The sequence below is a fragment of the Caretta caretta genome, chromosome 10, assembly GCF_965140235.1.
Source record: "Caretta caretta isolate rCarCar2 chromosome 10, rCarCar1.hap1, whole genome shotgun sequence".
NCBI lineage: Eukaryota > Metazoa > Chordata > Testudines > Cheloniidae > Caretta > Caretta caretta.
The window spans coordinates 37,050,278-37,077,568 of record NC_134215.1 but is presented as its reverse complement, the minus strand read 5'-3'; the positions used below and the strand labels follow the sequence as shown (position 1 = coordinate 37,077,568).

The window sequence follows — 27,291 nt, the reverse complement described above, 5'->3', positions numbered from 1 at the left end:
AGCTATTGAAATTGTACTTAGATGATCAGCTGCTTGGGGCAGAGCCTATCTTTTTGTGTGTGTGCCTAGCACAATGGAGCTCAGATCCATGAATGAGCCTTCTAGGAACCATAATAATAATAATAAGGGATAATAAAGCATATAGAGCATATCTGGAATAATTAGATACCATCATTACAGAGTCATTTTTCTATTCATAGCCTTAATGCAAGCATCAGATGGGATCTGGGTAGCAAAACCTTCCACTCTAACCTGAAATAGGTTTCCATGAAGGATCGGAGAATGCCAGACCCATTGGACTTTGAAAACTCACCAATCAGATTTCATTCACAGAATATTTACAAGCAGCTGCAACATTCCCAGTTGTATGATAAAACATGAACTGACTAGGCACCACCCGACTAGGTGCTTCATAACACGCCAGGATCCCTTACCAGAGTTGAACTTGCGGCTGGTTTCCGGAGATGGGGTAGGTGAGGGGAGGTAGTCCAGGTGCGATGATGTGGACTGTGTTTTCTCCTTCATTGCACTGCTGGATTCACTGAGAAACCAGATGAGAGGTACGCCACAAGACGGCTGCTTGTACCGGGCATGCTGCAAGGCGTCCATCATCCAGCGCATCTCACGCCAGATCTCCTCCATTTGCTGCCAGGGAGAAAGATAAAGAACCCGTTTAAAAAAAATAACAGGTCTCTCCCTAGCCCCAAACAACCACAGGCAAGGTCACACGTCCCTAAATGCTAAAAGACAGAGGATGGCACTGCTGTCTCATGAGCCCCAGAATCCCTTGGACATAACAGCACGTAGCAATTGTGTAAGGTGTTTCATCTGCTGATCTGAAAGCACTTTGTAAAGGTGGGGTGAGAATTTATCTATACATCTCAGGTACTGAGCTGGCCCCCATGCCAGGCATCTGAGTGCCTCACAATCTTTAGTGTATTGACCCTCACAATGCCCCAGGGGTAGGGCAGGGCTCTTATCCCGGTTGTAGAGGGGAATCAAGGACATCTGTGGCAGACCAGGGAATTGAACCCAGATCTCCCATGAACTAGCCACTGGGCCATGCTTCCTCTCCCCTGTCAAAAGAGGAAACTGCAGCACAGAGTGGTGACGGTGGTCTGGAACCAGGTCAGCGACAGAGTCAGGAACAGAACTCAGCTCTCTTAGCTCCCAGCGTGGCGCCCTAAGCACAGCAATGTGCTACCACGCTCACCTAATGGCCTCTGCAAAGCCTGTCCCATTTGCAAGAGTTCCTTGCTCTGGCAATGGAAACTCTGGAAGCAAAGGCATGGCGTGCTCTTTGCATTTGCATACCCAGCATGCACTTCCAAAGCCAGTCCCAGCAGGGCAGGTTTCAGGCTATGAGAACAAGGTGGGAGACCTGGGCTTGCCATTAGCATTGTTAATGGGAGCATTGCTTCAGAGCAGGGGTGGCTTGACAGAGCGCCTGCTGCAGCCACTTCCCCGGCAGACCATCACTGCTAGGTCAGAGAAGCACCGTAAAAGTACCTAGATGCAGGACAGTAGAGCTGATAACTACAGTGGAAATGGCCGAGAGCCTCAAAAGTTTTAAACTCCTAATGCCCATTGATTCCAATGGGAGCTAGGAGCCTAAATACCTTTGAGGTTCTGGGCCTGTGATCTGTAGATGATGCACAGCTGGCAGAGGGAGATCCATGCCAGATCATACCAACCTAAAGTGGGTAATCTGATGATGGACACAGGACCCTCTGGACAACCCGTACAGGGTGAACAGAATGCTGGCATAGCAGCCCAGCCCAGAGCAGGACCCACCCACTGCGCCCCTCTTCTGCCACACACCTGTATGTAGTCCTGAACCTGCTGGTGCCTCTGCTTAGCTGTGGAGAGCTCAGCGTCTGAGAAGGCCTCCCTGAGGCTCTGCTGGGAAAGGAGAGACTCAAGCTCCAGGAGCGCGGACACCTGGCAATACTGGCTGATGAACTCTCGGTCATACGTGAAGAAGTGAACTGGAAAAGCAAAAGGCGAGAGGGGAAGGGCATGCGATGGTGGGAGGGGCACTGCGAGGTGGGAATGGCTGATGCTGTGTGAACAGACTGAACCCGGCAGAGATGCATCAAGGACTCCGAGGACAGGACTGCACACACATGAAGGCTGAATTCTGCCCAGACCACATGAGGGGAGGGTGTTCTCCATTACTGAGGGTGAAACCCACAGCTGGGGAAAGCAGGACTGAATGAGTATGGACAAAGGCCCATCTTTTGCTATCACCGCAGGCTCTGCAACGGTTCCCATGCTGCAGTGCTAGCCCAGGTCCAGGTACTGGATTTAGCATTATTTCAGAGAAGTGACATCCTTTATGGAGGTTGCTGGAACGGGATGGAGGGACTGGCCCTCCTCACAGGTGTATCTGAGCTGTAACAAGGGGCAGCCATTGTTCTCTCCCCCTGGTGGCTGCCCAGAGGAATGCAGAGAGTGCGTGACGGGGGGCTGAGCTGGGATACCAGAGAGAGGCAATGTCTGCTGCACCTGCCATTCACTGTCACTGTGCTGCTAGCATCTATCACACTGCTCTCTGAAGAGCTGGGGGATGAACAAGCTAGTGTGGTTAGCAGTCCAGGCAGCTGGAAAGACCTCACTCAGCAGCACCACCTACAAAAGCAAAAGGCTCGTTCTTGTAAGCCCTGAGTGGACCCAGCAGACTGAGCCATTTCAGTCTGCCCTCATCAGCAAGCTGCGTGGCAAAAGCAGGCTTTGTACCTACAGCAGCTATCCCAGCGCCTTGCTTCTCTGGAGCCACAGTCCTGCTTTCTCCCCTGGAGCCCCTGGCTCCTGCAGACACTACAGGACAATCCCACTTAACAAGGACAACAGGAGACTTTCCCCTTCCACCACACAGGAGAGATCAAGGTGGATCACTGCGACATGGGAGAAAATACCCACCTCTCCATGGGGGTATCAGCACTCCTGTTACCAAGGACAGGCAAGACAATCACAAAGCCCACAACAGTGTGAGTTCCCACCCGCTCCCTGGCACCTGAGAAGCTTTGAGAACCCCTTCTGCACATTCTCCTTCCCTGGGGGACCTGCACCCCACCAGACTCTAAAAGCTCCTCTTCCAGGAACTCCAATGGCCCTCTCTAAGGTGGGGTTGCTCCTGCCCTAACTGTGGTGGAGCTCAGCACTGAGGTGACTCTCTAAACCCCTGGAAGGCTAACTCCTCCCAGCTGGCTTTGTTAGGGCAGGGGAACGTGCCCCTAAGCAGGGGGAAGGCACTGCCTATCACTGCAGGGCCCAAAGGCTTGTGAAGGGGAAGGAAGGCAGGAGAAGGGCAAGATGGAGGTGTTCTGGAGCAGTACTGTGCAGGTCACATTCAGATCCAAGATTAGAGGACACAGGAGGCAGGGATGGTTGGGCTTCCTCTGTTGACATTCTCACCTAGCTCAAAGATCTGGAGAGGCAGCGTGAGGAAGCCAGAGCGAGGGGTGTATGGGCTGTTCTGGCCCGGGGCAGTGCAGACGTCATCAGATGGAGGAAGCAGCAGGAGAAAGGAGACTTGTCCCCCGAAGTCTAGCACCTCCTGACTGTACAGACGGAAATCTTTAGCCTGCAGCATTCAAAGAGAAAAGCAGGAACAATGCGTTATTTCCACCAGTGTAACCAGAGCAGTGCAAAATCATCACCCCTCTTCGTCTTAGACAGAAATGTCCCAAAGCATGGCTGATGGCAGAGCGCTCCCCTGCCCACCGAGCATGCTTTGAACGTCACCACTTCCCATATGACAAAGGCTCCCATCGGACCTCCCCACTGGGGAGATAATTGGCATCCATCATTTACTCCCCAGGTGCCAGGCTCCATTGCTTTGTTATGCTGTACTACCATCCCAAATCCTCTTTGTTCTGGGATAGCTTGGACACCTCACCTCCTCCGATAGCCTCTATGCTGCTTCTTTAGACTTCTTTAGAGCAAAATCCAAGAGAGAGAGAGACCCTCCACCCACCCCTGCAGTGACCTCAGCCCCAATCCAGCAAGGTATTTATGCATGTACCTAATGTTAAGCATTAGGATGCTCACCTGCCTATGGACCTTGCTGAATCAGGACCCTGGGTTGGAAATTGAATGGAGGAAAAGGGATCAGTTCTCAGTGTGCCCCAGTGAGTCCAGCTCCTACCAGAGGTTAGCTGGAAGAGGGGTCCCATCACTGTAGTGAGCTGAAACAAGTCGCCTCAGGCAGAGCCAGGTGCTACTGCCAATCAAAACACAACCGTTTTGTTTTGGGCCCAAGGGCAGTTACTGAGGAGGTGCCGAACTCGGAGAGCAGCTCCCAGCTCTGCCTCTGGGGCAGGGACAGAGACATGCTTGTAGCCCCACAAACTCAATTCAGTTTGTGGGGCAAGGGAATACAATGAACACTTTAACCACAAAGGGGCCAGTCCCGCCTCCAGAGGCTGAGACAGCTGGTTTGCCACGGCACAAGCCAGCAGGCTGTGTGGACCACAGCTCCCGCCATTCCTCCCACACCCCTCAGCTCCCACTTTTACCTCTTGCAGGGGGATGTTTACCAGGTTCACTAGCTCCTTAATGGCCCCTTGGAGCTCCTGATACAAGGGGTTCTGGGAAGTCTCAAACTCTGGCTCGGTGGGACTTGGCTCCTCCAAATTGGCCAGGTTCTGTAGCCACTCCCACTCCTCCCTGGAGAACAAGAGACAATCACAGAGAGAAACCAGAGACTTGCCATCGTTCAGGACTGTCCACAGCCACGTGTCAGTGAGCATGCATTAGCAGGTATGTACTGTGAACCATGGCATTCATCCCTGAAATGCAGCCTAAGCTTCACCTTCCTTCAGGGAGGCATCTAAATGGTAGCCAGCAGCTCCTCATAACAGTCTCCTAGCTGGTGAAAGAGCAAGAGGGAAGAGCACAGTGCCTTGGTTTAAATCTTGGCTACAGAGGATAGCACTGGGTCATGGTTTAATTATAGCTCACAGAGCAGCTGGTGCCTTGGATGTCCCAGGCAGCCATGGACTGGGTTTGGAGCAGAATGTAAAGCTAACGGCAGGGATGACAGTGTGGGAGAGGCAGGCAGCAAAGGTGGGATTTTGGGGTCTGGATTCGAGAAATGATCTTGGCTGGCCAAGCTAAGCCACTCAGGACTTCAGCTGCTGTGCATGCCCACCTGGAGATGTTGGGATTGGTCCGAATTTTCACATGGCAAAGGATGTTGGGTAACTCTTCAGGCACCAGCACTCGGATCTGGTCTACTGCACTGCAGAGCTTCAGATAGCCCAGGTAGAGGCCTGGGGCGAGGGCTTGGCTGCTTCTCTGGTGGTAAGCCAGTTTGTCCTGAGGAGGAAGAAGAGGTCAACATAAAGCATCTCACATGGCAGGACTCTCCCTCACACTCTTCCTCTCTACCTCTACACACAATCTGCAGACGGACAATGGCAGAACTGGGGCTGTCAGGGGTAGCTCTGGGGAAACTTGCCCTTTCGGAGTCCTAGGCAGAGGGGTGAACAGACCTGGATAAATTAAGAACCAAACCAGGCCTCAGCCTCACACTGAACCGCGTGTGCAGTTTGAATGAGTTCTGTTCAGTCATTTCATCTGCACTTCCAGTCTTCAGCCAGGACCGGCGCCCCAACAGCAGAGAACTAGAAGGACTGGCAACCACACAAAAGAGCCTGTTGTCAGATTGCCAGCCCCATGTTGCAATCCCCTGAGATTCGAGAGCCTCACAACCAAACTTTTTGTGGTTTGCCTGCTGCTAATCCTAGCTGGCACTGACAGTGGCTTTGTGTCAGCTGCCTCAAGAGCCCCTTGTACAGGTGCTTGAGGAGATCTTGTTGAGACAGACACATGTCTGAAGGGAAGAGAAAGGAGAGAGGCTGCAGTACGAGAATCAGAGGGTGCAAAGACAAAGGTAAGGCCAGGCCATCAGGGAAGGGGAAATTCTTTGCAGAGGTTTGCTAACAGGCTGGGGAAAGAAACAGACCAGGGAAGCAATAGGAGTAACTGGTATAAAAAAAAGGTAAACAAGTATTTGGAGAACTAAATACCACATTGAGGGGACTTGCCACAGACTGCTCAGGAGATGCAAAGCCCAGTTCGGCTCCTGGGCCTTATTTTCCTAAAACTTTCCATGATTCCTTTCCCCCCTTCCAAGCCCTCCTTTGGCATGAGAATGGCCACCTGCATTGTTATCAGCAGCATATCCAGAGAGGTGGGCTCTTCTGGAGAGGAGATGGACTTGCGGCTTGTCTGCAGCTTGGAGAGTGGGACCCAGCGGACGCTCTCAAAGGTCTGGTTGGTTTTCACCTCCTTCAGTGTCACTATCAAGATGTTGCCCTGCTTGTCTTTGATTGGCTCAAAGAAGACCTGTCCCAGGTCCTGGATTCCTAGCAGCCCCTTCATAGACATAGACATAGACATAGATAGGAGACTTGTTATGGGGCAGCACTGACTGACCTGGCTCTGCAGGAAGCTAGCCACTCCATATCCTGAGAGGAGGCTGTTTCTGTGACTGGGGAGGGGGCTGGAGTGGTGGGTTATGAAGGGCATGGGCATCCTTTGTCTATGTAGTCTTGGCCGGGGCATGCATGGGGGACCCTCTTCATATACCACCCTACACCCCTCAGCTGCAGCATTTAGCCTGGCAGACTTGGAGAGGACAAAGAAAGCGATAGTGGTCCAGGGCACTGGTAAGACTGGTGGGCTAAAACCCGGGATTATCATTAGGGCCCTACCAAATTCACGGTCCATTTCATGGTCATAGGCTTTAAAAAATCATAAGTTTCATGATTTCAGCTATTTAAATCTGAAATTTCTCGGTGTTGTAATTTTAGAGGTCCTGACCCAAAAAGGAGTTGTGGGAGGGTGGGGGTCGCAAGGTTATTATAGTGTGGGTTGCGGTACTGATACCCTTACTTCTGCACTGCGGCTGGCGGCGGCACTGCCTTCAGAGCTGGGCAGCTGGAGAGCGGCGGCTGCAGGCCAGAAGTCCAGCTCTGAAGGCAGAGCTGCCGTCAGCAGCAGCGCAGAAGTAAGGATGGCCTGGTATGGTACTGCCACCCTTACTTCTCTGCCGCTGCCCACAGAACTGGGCCCTCAGACAGCAGCTGCCCAGCTCTGAAGGCCACAACCTCCCTAAAATAACCTTGTGACACCCCTGCAACTCCCTTTTGGGTCAGGACCCCCAGTTTGAGAAATGCTGGTCTCCCAGGTGAAATCTGTATAATATAGGGTAAAAGCACACAAAAGACTAAATTTAACCAGGGAAGACCAGATTCCATGGTCCGTGATGGGTTTTTCACGGCCGCGAATTTGGTAGGGCCCTAGTTATCACCCAACTTGGATCTCCCTAGTTATCATCCAAATTGGATCTCCTAGTCTATCACACACTAGGTCCTTATGTTCTGCTAAGTAGGGTAGGGAGTGACTGGGTGTGTCTCACGGCATCACGTCCATGTAATACTGCAGTAGGATTCCCAGGTCGGAATGTCCCCCTGCTGACATTACTGGATTGGTACAGCGAGCCTGTCTCGATAAGAGATGCCACACACAGCGGGGCTGTTGGGCCAACTGCTTCTTTCTCATGCACCTCCTCCCACCTGCATTTGTGAGATGGCCAGCAGCATCTTGAAGCGCGTCTGCAGGACACAGGAGCAGGATGACTGGGAGACGGTGAGACACTGACGCAGCCACAAGATCTCATCCCACATGCAAGCAACCTGCAGTGTATGGAGCAGAGCCATCAACAACACACCCCCACCTAGGATTTTATAACACGCCTGTCACCCAGGAGACCTGTTCAACCCCCAGCAATGTCAGCACAGCTCAGAGACGAGGGACAGCTACACAGTACAGGAGCAAAAATAAAACACTGGATTTGTGTAGGTCCTACATAAATTTTGTCCGTGCATTTTAACATCTCTGCAATCGAGGCCTTTTTAAACCTACATCTGGGACATCCCAGAGGGTGCTCCTCAGCAGATTAGAACCATTTTAAGATATGGGAGATCAAATGCTGGTCTTGAACTACTTGGCAGCGTCCCTTTCCACCACTTCAGTGCTGCCTCCGGAACACGCTGCACTACAGTGGTATCCTGTATGCCTAGTTCTGCATGAGCCTACGGAAGTGACAACGCTGGTCCTTCAACGCTGCTGCTGCAGCAAAAGGCAGCAGTGACACAGTCAAACACAAGGCTGCTGACAAAGAGGCAGAATATCCCTTCAGAGAAAGATGGTACAAATCCGCAGCAGCATAGATGGGTGGCACACAATGGGCAAACACAAGAGGGGTTCTATGTGGGCCACTGCAAGCGGATATGTTGTGTTTCTTCTCCGTTAAAGGCTTCAGGCATGTCGTCAGTGCTTGGGCTGTGTGGAAGCATCTTCCAGGAGGTTTCTCCATTAGTACAGAAAGTGGGACGAGCTACAGTCCTGGAACAGTCACCCCAACTGGTGTCAGTGGCTGCCAATTGGAGGTTGGCACTAGTCATACAGCTTGATTCATGCTGGCTCTGCCAGTGTCTCACTGCAATGAGCTCTCTATGGTATTCTATAGCCATGCTGTGTTGAACACATGAGGGTAGCATCACAGAGAAATGTCCAGAGACAACATCGAGAAGCCCAGGGTCTGAATGTGCAGTGGTCTGAATCCTTGGTGTAAGTCACAGAAGTAGCACCCACTAATTTCATCCACCTAGGCTGCCTCTGACATGGTACAACTGTTCTCAATCCAGCTAAACCTCAGCCCTCAGGACAAACCCAGATCCAGTTAGCTGAGGGTGAAAGAACTGCAGAAGTAAATCATTATGGGGCTACTACATCTACTCAGCAATAGAAATGGAACAAGGCTGGCTTCAGACACTGGTGGGTAAAATCTGAGTCTTTCCTTGATCTTGTTAAAAGAATCCTGCAGCAAAGCACTTAACTGGATGGTGTACTGCCCTGAGCCCTAATTTCACCAGTGCCTCAACAGTGGCGGCATAGGAAAGGTGGCCTGCAATCACAGGTGCTAAGGCCATAGCACGCAGGACAGAGCAGCCACATGTGTTACCTTGGTGAACCAAAGGAAGTCCTGCATGAGTAGGCAGGAGTAGGTGTCATCTATCTCCACCACAGGGATCTGATCCTCATGTGTCACCAGGATGTTGTCATCTTTGTAGAAGATGGAGGTGAGATACAGGCCCCTGTGGTGAGAAAGGAGATAGATTTTGGGAGAAAGCCCATTATTGCTGCGGGGTAGGTTAGTTTCCAAAGGTGTCTTTCTCCCAGAGTGCACAGGGGAGCCTAGAAGCAGGGACTTCGAGATGCAGGAAAGCAGGGAAAGCAGGTGTGTGTAAGAGCAAGGGGAAAGATTTCCTAAATGACTGTTTTCTGCAGCCCCTCAGAGGTCCACTGTCCCCGATGCTGATGCAAGCCAGTGGCCAGCTCCCCTTGCTGACTGGCTCATCCCTGAGGACGAGCCCATCTCCTCCAAGAGCAGAAACAGCTTTTGCTATTGAAGCCCAGATTTTTCATTAAGTTTTGCTTTTGTTTTTATCACATGCAGGAAGCCAAGTCCAGGCCGCTTTACACCATGACAGCATGGTATGAGTCTACGATGGGAGACATGCTCCCAGATATTAGAACATAAGAGCGGCCATACTAGGTCAGACCAATGGTCCATCTAGCCCAGCACTTCGTCATTGACAGTGTCCAGTGCCAGATGCTTCAGCTGGAGTGAACAGAACCAGGCAATTTATTGAGTCATCCATTCGCTGTCATTCAGTCCCAGCTTCTGGCAGGCAGAGGCCTAGGGACACCCTGAGCAGAGGGTCGCCCCTGCCATTTCACCCACACTTACCTTTTCAGAGTCTTTAAGAACTTGCTGCCAGGGTGGAAAAGGTGCTTCAGGCTTTTGGAGACCGAGTGCTTCCTGCTCTGTGTCTGGTTCTTGCAGGACTCTGGAGAACAAGGCAGCATAGAGCACAGTAAATCGGGGTGTGGGGGTGCTATTTGTACAGTGCCCACCACCACAGCATGCTGACCCTGGAAATGCTTAGTACCAGTGAATGGTGCTGGGGTGACAGTTCTGTCTTTAATCAGAGACCAGGTATATGGTACATGGGTGATGCAAGCTTCCCCACATGGATCCAGGGCTGGGTTTGACCCAGTGACCTGTAGGTGAAAGGCTCTACAGCCTGATACCAGCCCCACTTCTCTGCTAACTTGCTACATGCTTGTGAGATTTCTGCAGTTCCAGAACTGGGAGCAGAAATGCAGAGGTACAATGAGAAAGGCTGTTCTGGAAGCCAGCAATACCAGTGATCTCAAAGGAGCCTCCGTGACACACCAGGACTGGGGTGCAGATCTCAGTCACCCCAGAGCCTCTGGATGTTCCTCACCATTAAAGAGAAGCTGGTTACAATCTCCTCCCTCATGCTTTCCCTGGCTGCCTCCTTCATGTCTTTTCAGACAGGACACTGGCAATGGCTTTGTCTCCCCATTTCCTCTGACCCTGCTGATACCAGCAGTGTACCAGGATTCCCAGTAGCTCCCTCTGCTAAGAAGCAATGCAAGTGGAGGGGGGCAGGCCCACCCCAAAGCCATCTAACGTCTTCTGAAGGGGCACCACCCCACCAAGAACAGTACTGTAATGTGCAAAGGAACATGCTGTAGGGAGGGACAAGCTGTACTGATTCTAGTGTTAAAACTCAGCTACCAGAACTATCCCTCTTGTGCCTATCTAGTCTGATTTCATCCCTCGGAGCAACTCCTCCTAGCTAGTAGGGGTTGGCTCACATGCTATCCTAGCCTGTGCTGTAGAAACCGTGAGCTTTGCTCGGCCTGCAGACCCGGACTCACCATGGCAGACACAATGCTGGTGCACAGTCTTCACCTGGCTGAGAAGGTGATCTAAGGCTTCGGCTTGTCCCCTGCGCCTTGGTGCTCTCCCATCATATTCCCGCCAGTCTATGGGGAAGGAGGGTGACTATTACCCCAGTGTAGGTTTGACCAGTGCTGAAGCTGCCTCAGGCTGATGGAGCCTCAGCTACCCCCTTTCAGCCTCACAGCTAACGTTCAGGAACAGCTGTTTCCTTCTATTTTCTACCCCACCCTCCAATGTCAGGTCTCCATGAAGTCACAGCATGCTACATGGTTCTTTACCTCATGGCTGCCTCATCTGCCCACTCCATAGGCAGGAGCAAACTACTGTAGCCAAGTCATGGGATAGGGGTCTATGGAGCCTGTGAGAAAGCCTTCTTTGTCTTCTTTTCTCTTGCCCACAGGCCTCTCATGGCTACGCTTTCCCGAGATGGATGGGATGAAATGAGCAACCCTTGGAGCTCAGTTAGTGACACTAGCTGGGAGGCATTACTGCCTAGAGAAAAACAGAAGTCACCAGGGTGGCTCACTGGGCAGGAGAAACTACATGCCTTGCATGGGATACTGGGCCAGATCCCCAGAGGATGCAAATGGATGCAGCCCTGTTATCTTCACTGGAGCCGTGCACATTGACACTCGCGGAGGATCAGGACCAATATTTTGTGAAGCTACAGAGTACAGAAGAGGGGAGCCAAGATTCAGCGGAAAAATAACACAGATGTTCCTTTCTCTTATGAGCCCATTTTGTGGGAGCCCATTTTGTGACAGCCATGCAAAACCTGCACTGTCCCATGGCAGCAAGTAGGCTTTAGAGACTGATCTTGGGTCATTCTTCAGAGACAGCACAGATCTTTCTTTCACTCTCCATCTCGCCCTGTCTCTCTCTCTCTCTCTGGATCAGTTCAGATTTTGGAGAGACACTAGCCATGGTTAGCACCTGCATGCCACACACCCACCCAACAGTAACTGTGAGTGGTCAGACGTTAACAGCTGTGGCCAGGAGAAGGAGATGACAAATCAAGGTAAAGAACAAGGTCGTGTCTGCTGCTGCTCTTGACTGTTTGTTTAAAAATCTTTCCAGTTTCTTCCTCCAGGACTCCCCTGGAGCTGAAGCTTCCTCAGACCAGTCAGTGCTGAGAGCACAATGCACCTAGACAAATAAATAAATAATCCCTTTGGCCAGCTCCAGCTGGTTATGAGGTGGCAGAGCTACTGAGCGAGGGGGAATCAGGGCTGACTGGTCTTTTACATTAGCTGTACCTTAAATTGGTTTAAACCCCCCTGTCTGGCACACTGCTGTTTTCCATGGAAAGTTCAGCTCTGTTAACTTTGGCTGGGATTTGGCACTATTTTTAGGAGCTTTAAAAACACCCAGGGAGGTGCCTGGCTATATTACATTGGGAACGCGAGGGATTTGTATACAGGGGAGTAATATTAAAGAAGATAAAAATAAACCAGTAGTCTGTTTAACTTCAACTCCATTTATACATACCTGCTATATCAATATGCACACATATAATGCAAACACACGCACACACACGCACAGCCTGATTCTCATTATGCTAAGGCAGCTTTACACTGGTCCTGCACTGTAAAGAGGCTTTAAAGTGAGTCTAAATGTAATTTATACTCACTGCCAGAACAGCGTACAGCCATTTCAGTGTAAATGGTAATCAGATGCACTATCTGTACTATTTATACCTATTACTGTACATGTATACACCCATTATTATACACACATAGCAGAATGTAGATCCATTTATTATTTATATATATGTTCTATATACAGAGCTACATCTAGTTTTATATATAGATCAACACATACACACATTATACATCTACATCCAAATCTCTCTATATTATTATACACATAGATCTAAAACTGGATCTAGATCTCTACATTATTTCCATTACACATACATCTCGAGATCTAGAAGTAGATAGATATCTAGATTCTACTTTTCATTCACCATAAAGCTGCTTTACACTGCTTGGAAAGTGTAAAGGGGCCTTAAAGTGAGTAGAAGTCATTTGCTCCCACTTTCAGGCACCCTTTGCCTGCCAGAGTGGTGCAAAGCGGCCTCTTGCTATAAATGGGAGTCAGGCCTGTAACATCCACAACCACCCAGAAGTCCAAACCAGTTCACACGAGGCAAGCAGCAGCTCCCATATCCACAGTCCCCCATGCTCGTACTTACTGGAGGGGATAGCAAAAGTTGGCACTGAGGCTTGTGGGGGTCCCCAGCCCTTCATGTTGTAGGCCGACACCTGGACGTAGTAGGCTGTGCCCTGCAGGGGATGGGGAAGTAAGCGGCAGTAAATATGACTGGAAAGTCTCACAGACTCATAGCATCCCATTGCTCCCAGCACTTGTAAGGGAGTAGGGTTCCCTGCAGCCTTCCTTCCCCTGGAGCAGGGGTGGCCAACCTGTGGCTACGGAGCAGCATGCGGCTCTTCAGCATGCGGCTCCTTGCATAGGCACTGACTCTGGGGCTAGAACTACAGATGCCAACTTTCCAGTTTGCCAGGGGGTGCTCACTGGTCAACCCCCTGCTCTGCTCCAGGCCCTGCCCCCGCTACACCCCTTCCCCCAAGACCCCTGCCCCTTCCCCCAAGCCTGCCATGCCGTCATTCCTCCCCCTCCCCCACAGTGCCTCCTGCCATGCGAAACAGCTGATTGTGGCAGGCAGGAGGTGCTGACTGGTGGGGCTGCTGGCAGGTGGGAGGCACTGGGGGCTGGAGGGTGGGAGCTGATGGCGGGGCTGGTGATGTATTACTGTGCCTCTTTGGCAATGTATATTGGTAAATTCTGGCTCCTTCTCAGGCTCAGGTTGGCCACCCCTGCCCTGGAGCGTCTCCATGGCATTATCCACCCCTCCTCCTGCTACACAGAGGAGAGTGCCGCAAGCTGGGAGGTGAGGGGCCAAATGAACGACGTAGCCTGCCGTCATCCGTGCTCATGCAGAAGCAGCTGCAGAACTGACAGTGACCTACAGCTCAAGCCATGCGTTTGTGGATTGAGAGCTTTTGGGTTTTTTGGGAGATGGATGGATGGACCAAAGCTTTCAGTGTTCATGAAACAAACAATGGCGGCTCTGGTTAGAGCTAGGCACAGTGGGACCGATTTTAGGTGCCTAAAGATGCGGATAGGCACCTTGTGGGATTTTCCAAAGCCCCTAAACACCTTTGGCCCACTGTGTTAATGACCTTCTACTATGACCTGCAACATCCCACTGCTATTGCAGCTCCATCCACCCTGACTCACAGCACTGCCTCCCTTTCTAGTCCTACACTGCCCTGCAGCTCTGCTGAGGACTTTCCCATTACTACCTACAATACCCCTTCCTTCCTCCTGTCCGGGTCCACACACAGCTCTGACAATGCATTTTGATCCTGATCCAGCTCTTTAGTCCTGCACCTCTCACACAGCTCATTTAATCACACTCAATCTTTCCCTGCAGCACCCCCACTATCCCAACCCAGAGCCCCCATCTGACTCTGCTAAGGCACCAGCTGATCTGCAGCTTCCCTTGCTACTCAAGCCTAGGAGCTGTATGGAGCAGAGATGATCAATTATGCCAGACTGTGAGTGATGTAGGGTACGTCTACACTTGCAGCGGAGTGTAGAGTACAGGCACCAGTTAGCACGGGTGTAAACAGTACATGGTGAGGCACGGCTTAGGTGAGTAGAGTAGAGCGCCCTATGCACCTGAATGCTAGGATATGTACCCTACAGGCTCTCCACATGCCCAAGCAATGCTTCCCCTGCCACACTTCTATTTTTAGCAGTGCAGTGTCCCACGGCCTCCCCAGCTGCCAGAGCCCTTCCCCGCAGCCTCCCCAGCCACCAGAGCCCTTCCCTGCAGCCTCCCCAGCCACCAGAGCCCTTCTCTGTGGCCTCCCCAGCAACCAGAGCCCTTCCCAGCAACCAGAGCCCTTCCCCGCAGCCACCCCAGCCACCGGAGCCCTTCCCCGCGGCCTCCTCAGCCACCAGAGCTCTTCCCTGCGGCCTCCTCAGCAACCAAAGCCCTTCCCCATAGCCTCCCCAGCAACTGGAGCCCTTCCCTGCGGCCTCCACAGCTGCCGGAGCCTTCCTCTGTGGCGTGTAGCTACACACAGTGCCTGTACTCTACACGCCGCCATGAGCCTAGACATAGCATTATAGTGAACTTCTGTGTCTAGCTTTAACGTCGAGCTCAGGGGTGGCCAACCTGTGGCTCCGGAGCCATATGCGGCTCTTCAGAAGTTAATATGCGGCTCCTTGTACAGGCACCGACTCCGGGGCTGGAGCTACAGGCGCCAACTTTCCAGTGTGCCAGGGGGTGCTCACTGTTCAACCCCTGGCTCTGCCACAGGCCCTGCCCCCACTCCACCCCTTCCCGCCCCCTCCCCTGAGCCTGCTGTGCCCTCGCTCCTCCCCAGAGCCTCCTGCACGCCTCAAAACAGCTGATCGGCAGGTGTGGGGAGGTAGGGGGAGGCGCTGAATTGGCAGGGCTGCCGGTGGGCAGGAGGCGCTGGGAGCAGGGGGAGAGGGAGGAAGCGGATGGGGGGCTGCTGACGTATGACCGTGGCTCTTTGGCAATGTACACTGGTAAATTCTGACGCCTCCTCAGGCTCAGGTTGGCCACTCCTGGTCTAGCTCCTCTGCTCAAACTCCCCTCCCACTGCAGAACTGTCTTACACCAAGACAGTAGCTCCCTCCATTCACTGCAGGAGCCTCTCCCGTGATCTCTCTGCCCCGCTGATGAGGAGTCTCCAATGGGCTTTTCACTTCCTCAGCACTGCTCCAGATAATACCATCACACTCAGGCTGGGGTTTGTGGGACAGACTTGGCATATTGGCTGAAAAGCTATATCTCTGACTCAGCTGCCACGTGTCAAGTTCGTCACTGAGCCACACTTCCCAGAGCCATGGCTCCTGTGTTTGCTTTCTGAACTGCTCCATAGCACCCTGGGAAGGAGACAGCTGACAGGCAACATGGGCCCTGAGGGTTTCAGAGACATTGGCCCAAACCATCCCATGACCTTGGTAAGCTCTCAGAGATGGAACCGGAGGCTGGTTCTCGTTCCCAGTTCGCTAAGGCCGTGGTTCTCAGCCAGGGGTATGCGTACCTCTGGGGGTACACAGAGGTCTTCCATGGGATACAGTAACTCCTCTAGATATTTGCCTAGTTTTACAACAGGCTACATAAAAAGCACTAGCAAAGTCAGTACCAACTAAAATTTTATACAGACAATGACTGTATTGGGGAGGGATAGCTCAGTGGTTTGAGCATTAGCCTCCTAAACCCAGGGGTGTGAGTTCAATCCTTGAGGGGGCCATTTGGGATCTGGGGCAAAAATTGGGGATTGGTCCTGTTTTGAGCAGGGGGTTGGACTAGATGACCTCCTGAGGTCCCTTCCAATCCTGGTATTCTATGACTTGGAAATACTGCTCTATAGACTATACACTGAAATGTACGTATAATATTTGTATTCCAATCAATTTATTTTAGAATTATATGGTAAAAATGAGAACATAAGCAATTTGTCAGTAATAGTGTGCTGTGACACTTTTGTATTTTTATGTCTGATTTTGTAAGCAAGTAGTTTTTAAGTGAGGTGAAACTTGGGGGTATGCAAGACAAATCTGCTCCCTGAAAGGGGTACAGTAGTCTGGAAAGGTTGAGAGCCAATGAGTTAAGGAGTTGGTGAAAGAATCTGATCTTTGCAGGTGGCTGAGGAATCAGCCTCTGATTTGCTGGTTAGTAGGAGCCTGGGTAGAGATGGGAGCAGGGTGGGAGACAGGGGATAAATTAGAGGCTTAGTGAATGAACCTATTTTCTCTTCTACTTGGGGATCCTGCATGCATGGGAATTCCCTCCTCCCCATTCCCTCGCCATGCAAAGTAGCCAAGGCCATGCTGTGGAAGCCAGATGCCTCTCCAGTCCCCTGGGTATTTATCGTTTCATGGGGTCTAGGGGAAGATGCTACCCACAAGGGTAAACTGGTGGATCCCATCCTGCCTGTGAACAGGGATAAGCCATCCCCTCCCAGGGGGTGGTTTGGGGAGAGATGGGTCACTTCCCCAAACTGCTAGCAGCATGTCAAAGAGTCCTGCATGGCACTAGGGTTGAGGGGCTCATTGATCTAGAGTGCTGTGCCCAGGATCAACAGCAAATGTGGCTGCATGGCTGCCCAGAGGAAAATCGGAACCAGCATGCCTTCCGGCTGCCCCCTTCCTGGACGGTGCTGCTCACTGACTCCACTCCCAACAGCCCTCTAGCTGCAATGGAAGTGGCAGCAGTTTGGCACTGCCATGACCTCTTCCCCCACTGACCTTTCCACCCCCAGGGGCCTGTGCCTTACACTGGTATAGGCCCTGCACTGAATCTTGCGCTGGGCTCTCAGACCAGAACCATTCCCCAGCACTAACAGGGAGTTCTGCACTCCCCTCTTCCATTAACCCTGTGCCCTGGAGGTAGCAGTGTCGGCTAGGGAAGATCACTGCATGCATGTGTGTTCAAATATGCGTAGTAGCATACGGGGATGTGCTGTTCTGTCTCTTGGCTTTTTAAGGCTCCTTCTCCTTTGTCTTGTCTCTTGGAGAAAAGCACCATGGGTATTTGTGCAAATGAGCAAAGGCTCAGTACCTTATTACGGGTACCACTGGCAGCCATGTTTTTGGGAAGCCAGAGAGGCAAGTACCCACATGTGAACTCATAATTCAAAACTGGGGGTGGAAGACGCACCTCGCCTGTCTTTGGAAAACTTGGCCCCAAACTGACTAAATATGGCACCTGTAATACAGAACCCCGGGGGAACGCACTTGCCAGATGGCTGCTTGGAGCTGCAGAGGGCTCTGTGGCTCCCAACATTGTGCCGTGCCCACAGAGCACAGTATGGGTACCCCCTGTAGAGGGCACATATGGGGTTTTGTGTGGGGACTCATTCAGGCTGAAATTCACTTCAGTCCAGAGAGCCACACAAAGGTGACTATCACTCTGAGTGGAGCCAGGCCCCTGCGGGGAGTAATCCTGGAGATGGCGATGCCTGCTAAAGAACAGGCTACAGCCATACTCAGCTGCCCTCAGATGACTCTAGCACTGCCCACATCTGGGAAGGGCAGCTCTCCCTGGAGCCCATCACCCCTCTTTACCCCTCACACACAGCCTCATTGCCATGGCTCAGAGTGAAGGGATGTGGCGTCGCGCTCACTTACCGACATGAGCCCCCGGATCGTGAAGTGCAGGTTCCTTAGTTTGTCAATCACCACCTCCCCTAGGGGAGGGGAGAAGGTTGGGGAACAGCTCCACTCAACTGCAAACAAAGAGAGCCCCACGGCCTTGTCAGTAATTGGGGAGGCATTCATGAACAAGGAGAGGGATGTAGCGCTTGGCAGGCAGACTGGGCTAGCTTACAGTGCCAGGCTGCCATGGACGGTACAGCTGCTGTAAGGGGACTGACTATGAAATCAACGAACTAGATACAGCCAGGCCAGCTGCGTATGCTGCAGAGATGTCTGAGAAAAGGCACAGCGGAGTGAACGGGAGAATGGATCGGAAACCAACTGCCCAGAGAGCCCCCAGGCATTCGGCACAATACAGGCGCTCCCGTGGGCTCAACTGTATTTCTGGACATAGCAGAGACTGAGCATAGAGCATTTGGAGAAAGAGATGGAGAGGCAGACAGACAGACAGGCTAAATGGACAGACAGATAGACGAGCCTGGAGATAAAAAGACAGACACATGGACCAGACAAAGGCAAGAGAAAGGCATAGAGGGGGAACACACAAAGTAGATTAAACATCAGGATTTGGTGGTTCCTGGTAAAAGAAAACTCTTGTGAAAGCCAAAGATATTAGAGGACACACCAGATTGAAAAGGAGGGATCGGAAATCCCTCTGCAGGAGCAGGTGCTAGCGCCAAATGGGCCTTGTTCCTGTGGGATCCAGAGATCAACCCGAGGAAGAGACAGGGTTGCAAAGTTCAGCTCCAGACCCAAACTTCTCCTCTGTCTGGGTGTGTACGAATCCTGGTTCAGCCCGGAGTAGGTTCGGGCCAGCTGCAAAGTTCAAATATACAAACAAACTTCCTGACGTTTCCAGGGTGTTTGGACCAGGGTTTTGCTCGGGGCCCATCCTGAGTTGGAATTTGAGATTCCCTAACACAGACTTGATAATGTCATTACAAACGTTATTCCTATGGACATTAATGCCCATTGGTCTTTGCAGTATCCGGTATCAGTTAGCAGTGACTGGAAAGGGATCATTCAGCAATAACCAGGCTGCCCTGTGGATTTTTATTCCTCATCAACAGTTGTGTCAAAGAAGAGGGGAGGGAGGCAAAAACCCTCTTGCCTCAAGCCATAGCAGAGATCACTGGTCCGCAGTGAAATCACACAGGCTCTGACATCACAGGAGCTCTTTCCATGTATAGTTCCCAAGCACTTTAATACCACTATCACTGTACAGACGGGGAGGGGAAAATGACTCACCTCAGGTCACTGAGAGTCACTGGCAGAGCTGGGAATAAAACCCAGCTCTCCTGACTCCAAGCCTCGTGCCCTAACTATTAGACCATGCTGCCTTCTACCCCTGAGCATGGGAGCATCGGGCCTGCCCTGTTCTGGCGTCCTGCAGGGGCCACGGGTGCGTGGTTCTCCCATGGCCTCACCTTTGTATTTGGTGACAACGGCTGAGTTGACACTTAGGGGCTCCCCGAAGGTAACCTGCACAGAACTGCTGCTGGCCACAGACAGGTGCACATTAGTGGGTGGGTCCGGCGCACCTGGGAACAGAAAGGACAGGGATAGGTTCAGAAATGTCCAGTCATGGGGAGGCTCAGGGTGGAGTGCACTCTGCTGTGACTATCCAGGAGAGTATCAATCTGCAGCTCCCATGGCAATCCCCCCCGCTCAGTGCAGTCCTCTCCCCAGAGTCCTTCTCCCCAGCCATGCACCGCTTCCCTCCTGCTCCCTGTGCTGGTGCTTGTTGTCCCCACCCTGTGCCATGTGCAAGTCCATGGGGCACTCACGGGCATGCTCGAACCCAGCTTTCATGCGCTTGTAAAGCCGGTATCGCCACTCCCAGGATTTCAGCTGCTTCTCCTTCTCTGAGCAATCAGTGTTGGGCGTCTCATTCACCACCTGTGCTGTGAACTCGTTGACTCGCTGCTCTGCCTCCCGCACCAGAGTTGCCAGATGCAAGGCGCGGCTCTCCAGGCTCATGACTGCCGGGGCAGGGAAGTGAGAGAGAAAGAAGACAGGCCCGTTAGGTCCAGCCCACTGCACGCAAGCCCCCAACACATCTTTGATTCTACACTATGCCCTGTGCTCCTCCCTTATGTACACTGTGATATGTTCATCAGTTACTTGGCCTGATTCATATCCTCCAGGCAGCATCATCAGCAATTGCTGGATCATATTAAAGAAGTTCTGTATTAAAATCACAAATGAGTTTGATTCCCCATAGTTTAAATTCCAGGGTATTACAAATTAAGAGGTCTCTTGATTTTTGGTACTGTTTCTCTCCCTCTCTGTGTGGAACTTGCAAGCTGCTAATTGTGTTAGTACATTCCAAGACAGAGTCTGTTCTCAAAGCAATTCTTTGTAACAACAACTACTCACACAGAGAGAGACTCAAAGCAATACTCTATAACAACAGAAACAGCACCCCGAGACTCCCCGCCCTTTTGTTGTATTCATTTCTCTTTGTTAACAATTGTGATTAAAATAAAGCTAGAGGATGTATGTGGATGGATGCTTGGTGTGGATAATAACTGAATGATCAGGGAGGAGCCAGCCTAAGAATCCAGTGTCCATCGGCTGGAGAAGGTGTCAAGTGGAAATAACCAGAGGACCCCTGGAGGGCAGACTGGAATCCACCCAACAGCCTCAGGGATGGGAGAACCAAAAAACAAGATAACATCTAGCATAACGGAGCCATCAGGAATGTGCCATCTGCTGATTAGTTCAGCAACAGCATGATGAAGCAATTCCCATAGACTGATATAGGAATAAATTCCTATAAAAATGGACTCTAGAAAGTGAGAATTTTGGGGTCTGATTCTGCAAACCAACTTCCAGGAGCATCAGATGAGCATCTGACAAGGCCCCGCTCCCTCCTCATGTCCAGGCCACCTGGCCAGTGGCTTGGCATGAGCAACTCTAAGGCTGGTAACTATGGTAACAACCTTGCAGAACCTGTGTGTGTATGAATGAATATGTGAATAAATATGAAACTGAATGGAATGTTATAGCTATAACTAACTGCTTACTATGATTCTTTCTGTATTCACAATAAATGTGGCATTTTGCCTTTTCCCCTTTAATAAGATCCTGCTGGTTTTTATTTTATTGGTATAACACAATGGCCATAAGCAATGTCCCAGAGCTACCCGGGGTCACTCCCATGCACACAGCTGGAATGAGTGGGCTTTGAACAGGGCTTTAGGAGGGATGGAATGGCACAGAGCTGATCGCTATGCTGTCCCTCCAGCCAGGAGATCCATGTAGTCACAGATCTACTGGCAAGGCTGCCTCCCCGTCCCCACCCCTCCGTGCAGTGTCCCGGACTAGTGCTCGTGTCCTTCCTGCAGGTTGCAGGAGCTGGCCCATGGCTCCAAACTAAAGCTGTCTTGAGAGTAAAGGGTTGCTGTCTGTTCCCAGGCACTTGGCCGCTTCCCAGGGCGAGTGGCAGGGTGAGCAACTTTGAGACAGCCTGTTCTCACCAGCTCCCCTGGCCCTATTACACAAACTCAGCTGGCTTGGAGAACTGGGATCAGAGTCTGAATGGCTGGGTGCCGATCAGGACTGACTATGGTCTCTGACCCTTCTGAGATTTGCCCACCATTATGCAACGTGCCTGCTCTGGAATACCCCACGGTCCAGGAAAAGTGGGAGTCGTGCTGTTTGTCTGCAGAAAGCAACTGTGATCATTCTTCTATTACCCCCTTAAAACATGAAGCCAATCCCCTTCCCTGCTGCTAGCTGGTATTTCTTCCTGCACAGAACAGAGGCCACTGTATGAAATGAGACCTCCATCAAGCCAAGCAGATGAGTTAACAACCTGCCTTCATCCCTCCCACCTGTGAGAGTGACTTGGCTATCTACATGGGCTGATACCTTCTGATATTCACAGCTGCTCTAAACCATGTCCACCCTTCCAAGGGGAGCCTGCGGGCTTTCCTGACTCCACTGGAGGTAAAGGAGCCCACCTGTCTGTCTGAACTCCTGGTCTCTGTCTGCTCTTCTGCCAGCTATCCCCACTACATGCTGTCTGCATGGACCCACTGCCAGCCCAGTCCCCAATACAGCACAGCCTCATTGCTGGGAGACAGAATATTCCTCTATCCCTGAAGGCAGAGTGATAAATGCTTAACAGGGCATCCCCTTGTACAGATTAAACTAAGTGACTTCATTTAAACAAGGAAACCTCATTCCCCCATGGCACTGGACAAACCGTTCAGGGCTCTTTATGGGACACTCAATCCCCACACCTCTATGCTGAGCAAACGACACAGGAGGTCTTTACCCACCAGCTCCTTTATCCAGCAGAGACTGCGAGATCACAAGAGGTCCAGGAGAGGCTGGGACGACCTCCTAGCTCCATCTTCCCACCCTCTGCTGTACAGAGCAGTCCCCTTCCACCTCACGAAGCAGCTGAATGTGCCTTGAGGCCAGCAAAGGGTAGCAAGTGGCAAGCTCTGGGAGGGGCACTGCAAAGAGACATCCACTTGTCCCCCCGCTCAGGAAACATATGCTGCCAGTCTCAGGAGGACAATCACCTATGGCAGAAGGGGCACATAGGCCTCCTCCTTTGACCTTCCACAATGCATCAGGTGCCTATTTTTAAGTCCTACTGTGCTCTCTTTAGAAACACACATGCTCCCAGCTCAGCCTGTCCTGCAGCCCTTGGCTGTCCATTCTACAGGAAGGCCTTACAGAAATCTCTCCTGAGCTCTCCTGCTGTCTGGCTCCCTCCTAGTTTTAGATCATGCCATTGGGTTTGGGGACTTGTGTCACCCCAATGCATCCACCTTCTCGTTAACCCTCAGGATCTCACACATCTCCCTTTGCACCACTCCTTGCACTACAAGCCTCTTCCCGTCAGCCTTCCCCAGGTCCTCGCTGCCTTCTTCCTTTGGGTCAGTGGAGCAGAGTGGACTCTCAAAGAGGAAGACACTGGCCCAGGCACTAGGGTGCCTAGATGCTACGGTAAGCGGAGCTCCATTAGCATCTAAGACAGAGTGCATGAGATGCAGCAGAGCAGGTGGGGGTGAGAAAAATACCCTGTAATGGTGACTTACAGTGTGGACTCTCCTTGGCTCCGGCCTGCAGCAGCATCCTGGCAATGGGGGCATTGTTTGTCATGATGGCGATATCCAGCGGCAGAAGCCCCTCACTGTTTGGGGTGTTAAGGTCCAGCTCTTCTGGGCTGTACTGTTTTAGCAGCTCCTGCACCCTGTCCAGATCCTGCAGCTCAACAGCCTCAAAGAGAGCTGCATTGCTCTGAAACTGCAATGACACAAGAAATGGGGCCCACTGAGCCTGGGGTGCTGGGCATTGCAGCCTCACCTTGCTTTCCTCACTGAGATTTGGCCAGGGTCCATTCCAAGTCATTATATGGGGTTCTCAGTGTATTTAGCGCCAGGTGAATGGAAAGCCGAGCCTCAGGCCTATCCACAAAACAGGCTCTGAAAGGACAGTAGGGACGGAATGGAGTCTATTGCCAATCTCCACCAGAAGGGCTGATCCTTGACATCCTAACACCATTAGGCAAAAGGGCTCATTATCCACAGCTGTTCCATGCCTAACACGACGCACAAAATGCCGGTGGATTCGTCAGGCACCTAGGCCTGTACTGATTAGTATTGACTGGTTTGTATTACTGTAGCCTTGAGGAGCCCCAGTCATGGACTGGAACCCTACTACGCTAGGCATGGTACAAACAGAATGAAACGACGGTCCCTGCCCCAAGGAGCTGACAATACTAATCCTTTGTTTTAAGAAAGAGCAAACGACCCTATCCTGAGGAACCATTCAGGACTGGATTCACCTGCTCCAGGAGGGACAGAATTTACTGCGCCTCAGACCCCACAGACATCCAGCCAGCTCTGTTGCTGGGATGTGTGCACAAAGGATGGAGTACAGCCAGGGATCTGCCCACCCCACCCCCGCTCGTCTCCACCACCAATGGAGTCACATCGGGGTACACCTAGCATTACCACAGGGCTGAGTTTTGGTCTGAAGCACTCACAAGATAGGCCTTGCGTAGCTTCTCCTTCTCACTCCTCCCTGGCAAACTGCCCTCGTCGAACGAAGTGTAGTTAACACGGAACTTCCCCGAGAGGTTGCGGTAAAGCCTCTTGGCGGCGTTCGGGGAGGAAGGTCCCGGCGGCTTCCTGCCCTGGGCCAGCTGAATGTCCCGCATCTGCTGCGTCATCTTAGGTGAGGAAGACCTGGCAAATGGAGGAATAAGAGAGAGCGAGATAATGATGAACAATGAAGCAGGAGCAGCTGGCAGAAATCTGGCCTGTAAACACTACCAGGAATGTCGGTGGGTCTATGTTGGCCCCTTCATCACAGCTTCTGGGAGCCTCACCTACACCCATGAACCTATGTAACACCACAGGGAAGTATTGGCCTCCTCCCACAACCATGGGATGCAGACAGATTACTCAAGGTCATATGGGAAGGTTTTGGCAGAGCCCGGAATTGGACCTAGATCTCCAGGGTCCTCGTCCAGCACCTGGACCATAAGCCCATTCTTCAGTATTAGGGTGGGATTTTCAAAAGCACTCAGTGTTGGCCTAAATCTGCTCCCATTGTCTTCAAAGAGAGAAGAAGCTAGCCCAGTGCTGTGCACTTTCAAAAACCCATCCACTGAGAATCCATCTATTGACAATGATTTATTTACCTATCTAGACCTTAGCTGTCAAATATGGTCAAGTTTGAGAACATGCAGCCTGATTTCCCTTCTCTGTTTACACTAGTGTAGCTCCTGGTTTACACCACTGAGGAAAAGGAGAATCAGGCCCAAGACAGACAAATGAGTCACAGTGAGCTAATTTTTAGTAGACCCTAATTAATTTCTGCTTTGAACATTAATTTGTATTGCATCACTTGGAGTTTGAAAATGTAAAAATAATCTGAAATTAAAACCATCACATCCTAAAAAGTCACATTTTTTCCTGACTAGTTGTTTCCACTCACATGGAAGAATTTAAACAGAACAGAACTCCATCAATTTCACTTCAACTGCAAGTCCATGAAATTTGCAGACATTTTAACCACATCTGGCCCAGGGGACCATCCTGCCCAGCCCTTGAGCTCCCATCTGGCCCCGGCCCCTCCCCTGCTGTCCCCCCTCCCCTGCAGCCCCCGCTGTGCAAGCAGCGGGGCTGTGAGCTCCTGCCACTCTGAGCTGCATGGTAAGAAGGTGGTAAGGGGGGGGTGGCGGCACGTGCAGCAGTGGGGTGGTTGGGTAGGAGGTCCCGGGGGGCAGTCAGGGGACAGGGAGCGGTTGGATGGGGCAGAGGTTCTGGGGCAGTCAGGGGTCTGGGAACACGGAGGGGTTGGATAGCGCGTGGGAGTCCCGGGGGCAATGTTGGGGGGCGGGGGGGTGAATAGGGGCTGGGGGGCAGTCAGGGGTCAGGGAGCAAGGGGGGGTTGGATGGGGGTGGGATCCGTGGGGGGGCAGTTTGGTGCGGGGGGTCCTGGGAGGGGGCGGTCAGGGATAAGGAGTAGGGGGGGTTGGATGGGTCAGGGGCTCTGAGGGGGGCAGTCGGGGGCGGGAAGTGGGAGGGGGCGGATAGGAGGTGGGGGCCAGGCTGTTTGGGGTGCACAGCCTTCCCTACCTGGCCCTCCATACAATTTCCCACCCCGATGTGGCCCTTGGACCAAAAAGTTTGCCCACCCCTGTTCCATACAAATAAGCATCCAGAAGTTTGGATTCCTATTAAAACATCGAGAGTGCTAAATTGGACTAACAAATCGGGTGAGATTTTGTACTAGATTTCCATGACTTTCCTGTATGGTCAGAACCCAAAGAGGCTGAGAAAAGTGAAGATGAAAAGATTTTTTTTTTAAAGAAAAAGTTGTATAAAAGTATAGGACGCCTGAATAATTTTTTATCTGCCCATTCCTCCTTTAACTCCAAGGTGCTGCAGTGTCTAATGTCTAATCTTCTGCTGGTGATCATGGTTCCCCTAACTGCAGTAGAAGTTAGTACCAGAAATGCAATAGGAGCTGAACTGGTTGAAGTTTAGAAGGGTCTGTCTCCACTGCAGCAGGGAGGGAGCCTCCCAACCCGGAAAGACAAACATGTATTAGCTTGGCTCAAGTTAGTGCACTAGAAACAGCAAAATGGATTTTGTGGCCTGGGCCCTGGCTCCAGCTAATCGTCTGAGTACAGACCCGCAGAGCAGGGCAGGCACAAGTGCATGTAGTTACGTGCAAACACACTGGAATACTTTCACTGCAGCAATCTGACAGCTGAACATTGAGAATGCATGTGCATACAGTTGCATGTGCAAAATATGGGATTTACTGAAAAGCCTGGCAAAAGGGGTTTGTGCTCAGTTAGCCCTTCATCTCTCATTCAGTCAAGGGGAAAGCTTTTATACAATAAAAATTAAGGGACTGCAAAGATCCCAAATCATTCAAGGGAAACTCCAGTGACCTTAAATTTTGTAGCTAGATAACTAGCAAGGACCCAACTGTGCCACTTTCACTCAACCTGAGGAGCACCTTTGTCTGCAAAATCCTACAGAAATCATCAGTGAAACTGCTTGTAGCATAAGGTGCTTTTCTCAATAGCGTTTGGAAAGATCTGTCATTATTCCAGCCTCTCACTGGGAGCTAACACTTCGAATGAGACGTCTAAGGCCACGTCTACACGAGGAGCACTCTGCCGGTACAGCAGTACTGGTATACTACGCTGGCAAAGCGCGCCTAGTGTGAATGCTGCTATACTGGCAAAACTGCCCCCAATTAGGAAAACAACCTATACTGCTAAACGCAGAACTTTGCTAATAAAGCTGCATCTACACAAGGGACTTATGCCAGCACAGTAAGTGATCAGAACCCTTTGCACAAGGACTGACGTAGCTATGCCAGCAGAAGTCGGAAGTATAAATGCAGCCTAAGCAAGGGTCCACTTTGACGATACAGAAGGGGAGCAAAAGACTCTGCTTTGCTGTTATAAAACACAGACCAGGACGTTTAAAAGTCATTGTGAACTAGGCTCTTTATTGCACTTAAGAGTTGATTTAATACCCTGGGACATTAACTGAGCATCTTTAAAACCACTCTTACCTTCCAAACAACTCTGCAGCACTCAGGTTTCCAATATTTTCAAATGGACAAGCTGAGTTAGGCAGCCTTTTTCTGCATGAGACATTCAAGGGAAGCCCGTGTGGGTTGACTGAGGACTGCAGGGCCAAGTCCCAAACTAGTTCGGA

The 27,291-nt window shown here is 51.4% G+C and overlaps 1 protein-coding gene across 11 annotated transcripts in view; it reads right to left on the bottom strand.

Annotated features, from left to right (window-relative positions):
• LOC125644432 (ankyrin repeat and fibronectin type-III domain-containing protein 1-like) overlaps window positions 1-27,291 on the bottom strand; it is a 575,682-nt gene that overhangs the window by 5,778 nt on the left and 542,613 nt on the right. For all 11 annotated transcript variants that reach the window (XM_048868393.2, XM_075132890.1, XM_048868389.2 and 8 more), the window contains 16 exons: window positions 24,087-24,288; window positions 23,137-23,344; window positions 19,864-20,058; window positions 19,504-19,617; window positions 18,050-18,147; window positions 13,047-13,137; window positions 10,828-10,935; window positions 9,827-9,926; window positions 9,038-9,170; window positions 7,587-7,706; window positions 6,169-6,384; window positions 5,156-5,322; window positions 4,521-4,671; window positions 3,418-3,586; window positions 1,822-1,988; window positions 435-645 (listed from right to left, as the gene is read on the bottom strand). In XM_048868393.2, the coding sequence (XP_048724350.1) occupies window positions 435-645; window positions 1,822-1,988; window positions 3,418-3,586; window positions 4,521-4,671; window positions 5,156-5,322; window positions 6,169-6,384; window positions 7,587-7,706; window positions 9,038-9,170; window positions 9,827-9,926; window positions 10,828-10,935; window positions 13,047-13,137; window positions 18,050-18,147; window positions 19,504-19,617; window positions 19,864-20,058; window positions 23,137-23,344; window positions 24,087-24,288 (2,450 nt within the window). The remainder of the gene's footprint in view (window positions 1-434; window positions 646-1,821; window positions 1,989-3,417; window positions 3,587-4,520; window positions 4,672-5,155; window positions 5,323-6,168; window positions 6,385-7,586; window positions 7,707-9,037; window positions 9,171-9,826; window positions 9,927-10,827; window positions 10,936-13,046; window positions 13,138-18,049; window positions 18,148-19,503; window positions 19,618-19,863; window positions 20,059-23,136; window positions 23,345-24,086; window positions 24,289-27,291) is intronic.